This window comes from Tachypleus tridentatus, chromosome 13 (genome assembly GCF_004210375.1).
Source record: "Tachypleus tridentatus isolate NWPU-2018 chromosome 13, ASM421037v1, whole genome shotgun sequence".
Classification (NCBI taxonomy): domain Eukaryota; kingdom Metazoa; phylum Arthropoda; class Merostomata; order Xiphosura; family Limulidae; genus Tachypleus; species Tachypleus tridentatus.
In genome coordinates, this window is record NC_134837.1 from 147,681,352 (window position 1) to 147,691,742 (window position 10,391).

The following is a 10,391-nucleotide window of genomic DNA, read 5'->3' on the forward strand; positions in this document are numbered from 1 at the left end:
TTCGGTTTTGTATCTTCTTCTATGTGGTGAACAATAAAAGAATAAAAAGACAACAAAGAAAACAGTAAAAATAAATATTAAGAGGTTTTTGTTTCTTTAGGTACAGACTGATGGCTTTCTGCTGGACAGCCATGCCAGAAGAACGACCAACGTTTAACCAGCTACTAAGCTATCTTCAAGATTTCCACACGGCCTTAGGCTGCTACATTTGATAGATATACTTTTCATTTGTCATCTGCACATGCACAAAAGCAAAGTACTCTCATAAGACTAGATTTTGCTACATGTAACCTTACCAGATGACCTAGGAATGAACCATTTTAGCCTGGTTCCTGCATAATGCATCTCCAGTTGGGACTTGCTGTAACTGACAGAGAACTGGAAAGCAATAAGAATATGTTTTAGAAGACTTATTACTAAGTCATAGTAGCCTCAATAAGTTACTAAAATTAACCCCTAGAAACAGTTACATGTTCTAATCCAATGTGAAATTATAACTTTACTAAAACATCATAAAAATGTGACACAGTTTAGACTGTACAGATTATAATATAGTTTTAATGAAAATGTACATGATTAGTAGTTGCATGTAATTTGTAAAACAAAGCTTGGTGATATATCAAATAATTTTTCATTCAATGAGAGAACATTCTATCCATTGAAATTTATCTAAGATAGCCCCAACAGAGTTAGTTAAGAATTGACTCCTGAACTGTCTTTAACCTGGTTTATTGACATTACACTGCATAGCAGCTACAATGTTCAAAGTTATTAAGCTCATGTTAACATAATAAAATATTTATTGTACCCAAATTTAGTGTGAACCACAAAGGGTGAGTATTATAGAAATGGTGATTAACTAATCTCTGGGGTTATAAGTAAAACACATCTAGGCATACCTCTTACAAAGCACATTTTATCTTGCCTTCTGTTAACTTTGAAATGTGGTATAGTGGATGTTATTTTTCCAAAAGGATCTCTCATCTCAAAATTAAGAAATTTTTTTTTTTTTATTTTAGGTTTTAGAAAATTATTGCAATTTGCACAACATTGACTATTCTAATTGGAAGTTGCAATTCATTTTTGTACATATTGCATTGCATTTACAAGTACTACAAATAAAGACTAGATATTTTTCTACAAATGTAATAGTGGTTGAAAAAGTTCTAGAAGAAAGACGAGAATTTTTTATGTTTAAGTCAAACAAATTATAGGTATGAAAAAGGTGGTTCAGCCATACTATGCCCATATTTGTTCAAAGATTGTGTCGTGTTAGATATTCTTCTACTTGCAGTGGTTAAAGTAATATCAGAACATGATACTAATATTATAATTTTTATAATGGTGAATTTGGTAAAAAACTGAATTTACAATGTATCAGATCAAATAGTTGAACTAATTTCATACAAGGTAATCATAAAATATAATGTTCTTTTACAGTTAGAAATTTCTACAAAAGATTCATCTTTATGTTTTAGATATTCAAGTTTCTACAAAAATCCTTGAGATTAGATTCAAAATGAAATTTTGCTCTAATCCTTTCCAAATAGTATCATTAAACCTTCCTTTGATTAATTAATTCATTGCCCTATAAAATAAGGATTTCTGAGAGGGATTAATCCAAACTCATAAGATTGTCAATTGAACATTGTCTCCAAACTTTTCTTAACTGATAAAATGACAGTATCTGTATCCTAAAATTGACCAATAACATTGTGATGAAAGTGAAATGAAAATTCTAAACTAATTTGATCATGTACTTTACAGTCAATCCCACTGTAGTTATGTTCAAAACTTCAAGCATTATAAGAAATTTGTTTTTAAAAAATCGAAATCCAGTATATGAAGCATTTGAAGATCAAGAATGGGAATGCATATGAAAACTGTTGTAAATAACAATGTCAAGTAGCACTTAATATCTTTCAAAAGTATAGTAACCAAACTGTTGACTTTAGAAAAAAAGAAACCTCAGTTTTAAGTTTCTATGTTACTAAATTACTTCAAGAATAAAAACAAGTTTCTTGGTAATCTGGTTGATTAAAATTTGAAACTCCCAACTAATTCAGTAATAGTCTGATATATACTCCACCTACAGTTCTTGTGGTTTTATAATGTTAAATGATGTTGTATTTTACAAAGTTACTGGTTCATTTTAAAATTCAACACACATATTTGACAGCAGGCATATTTAAGTTAGTTAAGATTAAGATTTTATGAAATATGTTTTATTATTATAACTCAACTGATTAGCAAATAATAAGATCAACAATTACAATTTACCTATATTTTTAAGACCCCTTTCTGATTGCCTTAATTTCTTAATGAGTGGCCAAAGAATGTGTGTCAAGATAATGATATTTGATCATTTTACACCCTAACAGAACATCAGATTGGTTGGCTTGTTTGTCTCTAAATTTTTTAGTTTATTTTACCTCACATACTTATACATTGTTGCTAAGATTAATGAGATAAAATTTACTGTTCTGTAAGGATTGTTCAACATTTTCAAAATATACTTGTTCTGTATATACAACCTTAAAGCATCCCACAAACGAATGTGATACTGACAACCCAGAATCGTGTTCTGGTGTGAAAAACTTTGTAAAAAGTGCCAACTTTATTGCTTTTTTTCTAGGGTCCACAATGTAGCATTTGGAAATTTATGAAAATGTGAAGAAGAAACCAGAGACTTACCTCTTTATCAAGAGAGGTGGCATTGAGGAAAAAATATACATTTGGAAAATTTAGAATGAAGACACATTTAATGTTATTCACATAAGAATTCTGAAAAAAATTACAGCTTGAAGGTAAACATTGTTTCATGATGAAGGTAAGACTCTGTGAACTACCTAGTGCATCTGTTGAATATTAGGATCTTCAGCTTGATTATCTTTTCATAAATTTCTGTGTAGTGTCTGCATTTCTTATACATCTTTATCTCTCTGACTTCGTAACACTTTTTGTTCTGAATGTGTATTGATATTATAATTATATAAAAAGTCAAGTTTTAATAATCAAAGGAGTCCAATTTTCAAGTTATGTTTTAGTATTGAAAATTGTTTGTTATATCTGTCTGTAATGTTTTAAATGTATATCTTTCCACCATTTTGCCTATTTTTTAAAATAAAAAATTATTTATGAATGGTCAGATATAGATGTTTAGTAATTGTAATGCTATGTTTTAAACTACATATACTATTAGCACCCTCAACATCAATTCGTTTTTATGACAATGGGCAAAAAATTTTCAATTTCATAACTGTACTTGTAATTTCCCTTTATCATCTTTACTTGATTAGTATCATTAGCTGTACCATGGATTATAGTGATGAAACTTTCCAAGTCTGTGTACCCTTAAGTTAGTTTAAAATGCATTTTCGAATTTTATTTAGAATAAGCTATATGGCATTGTCACTTGTAATCACAGTTATTGAAGTAATTTACTAAAATGTTTCAGTTTACTTTTACTTACTATTGAAATTTCTGCTGTTTTGTGTAATTTTGTTTCCTAGAGAGATTTCAGTGCACTTGTATAAACCATATTTCCTAAACCACATCTGTTGCTAATACAAAAAAAATATTAGGACTAACAGTTGAAGTTTCTCTACTGGATACATAATTACTCAGAAAACATTGGAACATAATTCCCATTATTGCAACCTTGCATTGAACTTCAGAAGAAATATTTTATGATGATAATGAATATTTTCATTTCAATGCTTTTAGTTTATTTAACTTGTATGTGAAAGTTAAAACAGATTTTTAGTTGTCAATGAAAAATAAAATAAGTTGTGTGTATAAATCCTAATTTACAAATAATTAAATATTTCAACAGTACTATTCCAGTCACCAAAATGCATTGACTAAATTTGGTATAGATTTTGAAAAAACTTTTTTAAAGATTTCTTTTTAACAGAATAATTATTTTTATCATTGTTTTACAGTAATCAAATGATATTAACTAACAATAAATTTAGATTTTATGCTTTTTACGTTTTAATATATGTAACATCTAAATAGTTTCACAAAATCATGAGTAAGTAGTCACTGCTTGGTGAATACAAAACACATTACAAAAGATGTACCAGAAATGAGATGTATTATTAAAAATGCTTAAATGGTTTCAGAGGAAATGTGGCCTTATGCTGTTAATAATGTGTATGTACCAAGTATGGGCTTTGGTAGCTCTAGAAAACCATCATCAACCTGTTTTCAAATTAGTTGTATATAATTTCACATTGAGGTACTAATGGTAATGTGTATGTGTGTACTTTCTCTGATGCTCTTGCATTCACTCTAACTGGATAGAATTCAGAATAGGATTCGTTCATAATCGAGATTACTGTAGTTTATAGGAAAAAAAAATTTAAGATCGTAAGATAACGGAAGTGGTGCTGTACCATTTGTGGAACTTGAGGTACTTGGTAGAATCCAGCCACACTCGATTTGTATCTTTTAATATTCCATTATTCTTGGACAAACTTTCCTTTATTATGCCCATTTTGAAGCAAAGCACTAGTCACTTTTTATGTGGACATCAAAATCTTTTTCCTTATGATAGGTGTTGTTTTGATTAAATGTATCATTTCTGTATTAAATTGCTGAATATATGTGAATATGCTCAAGGGTGTTTATTAATGATGTGTGAAATGTTTGTTGCCCATTGTACATACTTGTGTGTGTATATAAATATATATATATGTATATTGTACTGAAATATAAATCTTGTTCCTTGCTTTTTCTGAAGTCTCTTGTTCTCTGTTATAAACATTTGTTGCTATAAATTTTTGCTTGCCATTTTCAGATAAGTTCATAAATTTTGAACACTGTGATGTAAAACAAATTAAAATGATAGACCACCGGAACACAGCCTCTCGTTAGCAAAAAATAAATAAATAAAAATAATAACTGGGACAGTTTTCTATGCACTTCAGTTGTTTTTCTTTATCTTGATGCTTTCCCTTTTTTAAATATTATACGTTAAGAGCTTTTGGCATAAACTATGTGTATATATTGCCGTTTTACCTTAATCAAAATATATTATTTAATAATGATTAAGTTTCACACTTTAAAATACATTTTAATTAAACTTGGAGTAGTTTCACAAAAATATGGACAATTAGTTAATGAAACGTACATAAAAGACCTCATTGCCTCGGAATGGAGAATAACACGTTAATTCTAAATTCGCTGAACGTGTAGAGCACTACCTAAATTCATTTTCAAATAAACACCTTGCTTTGGTATTGTACAAACAAACTATAAATCATTCGAAATTTACACCAACTGCTATTTGCCTTTTAAGTTGTAACATCTATCTTATATATAAAAAATGATTTAAAAGAAAACAAATGTTTGGGTATTATGATACTGGTCAAATCCTCTGTAGGTTAATACTGGCAGTCCTCGTAGCTTCAACTTCATAAAGCTCAGGATTACTACGATTTACGTTTTACACATTTATTTATGAAAAAATAAAATTTCTGATTCTCATTATGCAGTTTTTATGGGCCCTTTTATGCGTTTCTTGCCGCTACTTCGTCCCCTTCTGATAGACCTTAATCAAATTTGATAGGAAGGTCCATTGGTAGATTTTTGTGGGTGTTGTGCATTTTTAACACCTCTTACCCTCCTGTGGGTGGATCTTCATCGAATATGGAATGGAGATTCAATGGATCCATAGGTAGATGTATACAAATTTTTGGTTTTGCATTTTGTGGGCATTTTTGCGTGATATTATTACGTTGGCTCCTCTGGATGGAACTTAAGTAAATCTGTTACAGGAATTCATTGGATTAATGAAATGATACACAAATTTTCGGTTTGCATTTTGTGATATTTACGTGCGTTTTTACCTCTACCTCACTTCCTCTGGATGGATCTTCATCAAATTCGGTGAAGAGGTTCACTGGGCCCATAAAAAAAAAAAAGCAAACAAGTTTTCAATTTCCTGTTTCGCATTTTGCCGTTTCTATGGGTATTTTCTTCATTCTTACCACTACTTCGAACCATTTACATAAATCTTTATCACATTTGACCTGAGAGATTCATTAGGTCTATGAAGAGATACATATAAATTTTTAGTTTTGCAATTTGCGACTTTTATTGGCGATTTTGCGTTTTTACCACTACTTCACTCCTGTGGATAGAGTTTTACTAGATTTGGTATGGATACTGATTTGGTACATGAAGAGATACGTACAAGTTTTTTCCACTATTTCGTTCTCTCTCAATGGTGTTTCGCCACATTTGGTATGGAGGTTCAGTTAGACCATGGATAAACACATAAATTTTAAGTTTTGCAATTTAATAGCAGTTTTACTTTTTTAGACACTACTTTGCCTTTATAAATGGATCTTCACCAAATATGCGTGTTTTTTTTTGCGTTTTTGATAACTAATTTGTCTCCTATTGATTATATTTGCTATGGAAGTTCAATGGATCCATGGATACATACAAAATTTGAATTTTAAGATTTGCGTCCTTTGTTGGAATTTTACGTTTTACACCACTACTTCTTTTCCAATTGATGAATTTTCACAAAATCTGGAGTGGAGATCCATTGAGAACAGGGGGAAATAGATACAAATTATCAATTTCGCGATTTTATGTTTTTTTGTCTTTTTTACTATTGCTTCGTTCCTTGTAGATGGATATTTACAAAATGTGGTATGGAGGCTCATTAGGTGCATGATGAGATAAATAGAAATGTTTAGTTTTATACTGTGTTTTTTATGGGCGTTTTCGTTCCTTACCACTACTTCGCCCCCTTCTAGTGGATCTTAATCAAATTTGGTATGAAAGTTCATTGGTCCACGGGGAAATATATAAAAAGTTTTAGTTTTGCATTTCGCTTTTTGTAGTTTTTATTGGCGTGTTTGCATTTTTTACCACTTCTTCGCTTCCTGTTGATAGGTCTTCAATAAACTTTGTTCATTGTATATATGAAGAGATAGCTACAAAATTTCAGTTTTACATTTTGCGATATTATGGACGTTTTTGCCTTTTCACCTGTACTTCGCCTCCTGTAAATGAATTTTCACAAAATTCAGCATGGAGTTTCAACGGACGCATCGGGAGATACATATAAAATTCAGTTTTTCATTTGGCGTTCTTAATAATTATCTACTGAAATAAAGTTGATTTTTATTGCAAAATCTACAATACGCTAATTGCGCTTTGTCCGTCGTGGTTGACTCCCAGTTGCACAGCGGAAGGTCTCTGGACTTTTTATGATAGAAATTGGGTTTCGATCTCCATGGTTGACAGAACTCATGTAGCCCTTTCTGCTGCTTTGTGCTTAATAATAAATAAACGTCAACATCCATCACGGTTAATTTAACCCTGGATTTTAGTGTTGTAACTCTGTAAACTTATTTCTAATCTACTGGGTGTATGTCCCAAAGTTTTCTGTCTTGTGATAATCTGAGAGATTAAAACAAGCACCTGGCATTCGAAGCAGTAAATTTACATGTACTAAATGATATATGATAGGTCAGCGTTGAAGAGAAGTTCAATTCTTTCTCAATATTCAGAAAAGCTTCCAAAAACGTAAAATTCACTTTTAAACCAGTTTTTACGGTAACTTTTATTACGATATTTCGTTGGTTTCTGATTTCGCAATACTACGTGTTTTTTTTTGTTTTTTTTGTTCTACTATTGTTTTTATTAGCGTTTCTTAAACTTGGGTTCACAAAATATAGAAATATGGTTTTAAAAAAATATTTTTCGTTAAAATAATTTTGGAAATTACATAACTTACGATCCACTCTTTACAAATTTGTTTCTTAGAACGGGTGGTATGATTATTAACACTTTACTACACTCCGAGGTCATCTTCATGTTAAGAAATTCTAAATGTTTGGATTCCTGCAAAGCCAGCTAAGAGATGGCGCTTAGCTTGCTATACCTTGTACCTAACATTTATTTTTCTCTACTAATTATGTGACTTTACACAAAGCACAAAGACACACCAGTACAGTAGAGATCAATATTAAAGGCCATTAATATAACGTTCGACGTAATATTACACTCGAAAATTTACAGACACCACAGAAGTTTTGAACCCAAGTGTTCATCGTGGTTACTACACGATTAAACCTTCTACCCTATTCACCCATATAAAATTTATTCTAAATTAAAAGTTAAATAGATTTACTTATTGTGTAATATAGTTATGTCTATTTTATAATATCTTTAAATGTTTAAGATTGCAAAATAAAAGTAACTAATGCTAATCCACGCTGCTTCATTACAAAGTAACATGTAATCATGTGTAAACGCGAAGATTAACATCTTTGATAAACCTACGTTCAATTAACTAGTAGCATTTTTCAGAATCTGTAGTACATACTAGAAAGATTTAGACATTTTATCAATAAAGTTAGAAAACAAATACGACATATTTTCTCCAGAAAATAATAAAACCTTTTACTTCAGATAATGTTTTGCCATTCCAGGTTCACCATAACTGGTACTAGTAGTAACGGTTACTAACCTAATTCGTGATGACGAGAAACCCACTTGAAGTAAAATGGTGTGAGTATTATCACTTTTACTAATAAAGCAGAGAACAACGTTTCGACCCTCTTAGATCACATTCTTTGTTAACCTGAAGATGACGTAGGAAGGTTGAAACGTTGTTCTCTGCTTTATTAGTAAGTGTTAATATTCATACCAGCCGTCCTGAGATACAGATGTTAACCTAGTTGGAACTGTGAAACTAGAAGTAAGATTGTATTACAACCATTACTAGTCACTATAAAATGTTATGCCGACCTTAATGAAATATAAAGGCACTTCAGAGCGTTTTTTTTTCTGTTAAATAATCGTGAATGATGTTCCTTATTCGAGAACGTGTGGTCACCTTATACCATTATACTGTTTTTAGTATTTAGTAACAAATGCATTTTAAACAATAACATCATTTTTCACATTGCACATACGAACTGTAAAGCGTTACCTTATTTCACTAGGTATTTATGACAGATATAATTATAGGGGAATGACAAAATCTGTGTTTTGTTATTTTCTCTTTAGAGTTGCTTACGTAAAACTATTGCACAGGTCACAGCCTAAATTAAGGATAGTATTCTCACTGTCTGTTAAATTATATTATTAAAAAAAATATTTGTGACAGTTTTTAGCACTATTGAACAACAGTGTACTTCTTTTTTATATTTATTTGAGTCATAATTTTCTAAGGAATACCAGGAAGTCTGTGAACATTTTTAAAAGAACATTTATTGTTTTTATTTTACATAGCTGTTATCTTCTGCCTATTGGTGGTAGATATGAATTCGTGCTTATGTCCTTTGATTTATTTCTTCCATTTATAACATAAAATGGTCACTCTACTTACATCAGCAAGAAAGGTATATATAAATGTACTGTAGGTTATGCATGACCATGAGTTTATGAGGTAAAACATATTTATGATAACACTGTGAAAAAACTAATGCTGAAAGTAAACAGTTTGAAGTTTTTGTGGGCTTTATTCTGAGAACATGCAAATATACCATACTTACTTTTTTTAATAAGTGAAGTCTATCAATTGAGAAGAACATGCAGCAGGTCATACTTTATATGTCTTTATAGAGAATAAGTCATTTATAGGATAATATTTTCTGCAATCCATTTTAGATATTTTAATGGTAAAATGAACTGAAACTAGTTAACCTATGTGTTATGCAGTTTTTTTTCCCATTTCTAACCGATACAAATGATTTATGTAACCACTAACTATGATATTGTAATTTATTTTTCATAAATTTTATTTCAAATATAAAATTCACCTGCATCTTAAGCATATATATATTTGATGCTGTGGATCACCATCTAGAAATTAATGTGATAGGTAATACTTTGTTGTGTCTTTTTCATATTGCCACATTTACTCAATGATAATGAAAACCTTCCAGTTAGTTGATCAGCTTTGGAAAGCTCACATCAAGCAGAAGTGGCCAGGTGGGTTAAGGTGTGCGACTTGTAATCTGAGGGTCGTGGGTTCGCATCCCTGTCACACCAAACATGCTTGCCTTTTCAGCCGTTGGGGCGTTATAAAGTGACGGTCAATCCCACTATTCATTGGTAAAAGAGCAGCCCAAGAGTTGGCGGTGGGTGGTGATGACTAGCTGCCTTCCCTCTAGTCTTACACTTCTAAATTAGGGACAGCTAGCGCAGATAGCCCTAGAGAAGCTTTGTGCAAAATTTAAGAAAAAAATCAAGCAGAAGTTTCTATAGTCAGTGTTGTGGTGAGTATAATTATCATATATGTAGAGTTTACTAGTATGTATTGTGTACTGCCTTCTTTGTTTGAATTTTACATTACAGAGAGCATAAAAAGATTAAGGAACTGGATATATTATTTATTAATTATACTTGCACATATT

At 30.7% G+C, this 10,391-nt stretch overlaps 1 protein-coding gene across 2 annotated transcripts in view; it reads left to right on the forward strand.

Annotated features, from left to right (window-relative positions):
* Window positions 1–4,740, forward strand: part of LOC143240791 (tyrosine-protein kinase RYK-like) — a 211,727-nt gene extending 206,987 nt beyond the window's left edge. For both annotated transcript variants that reach the window (XM_076483851.1, XM_076483850.1), the window contains exon 14: window positions 101–4,740. In XM_076483851.1, the coding sequence (XP_076339966.1) occupies window positions 101–212 (112 nt within the window). In that variant the 3' untranslated portion in view covers window positions 213–4,740. The remainder of the gene's footprint in view (window positions 1–100) is intronic.
* The last annotated feature ends 5,651 nt before the right edge of the window (window positions 4,741–10,391 follow it).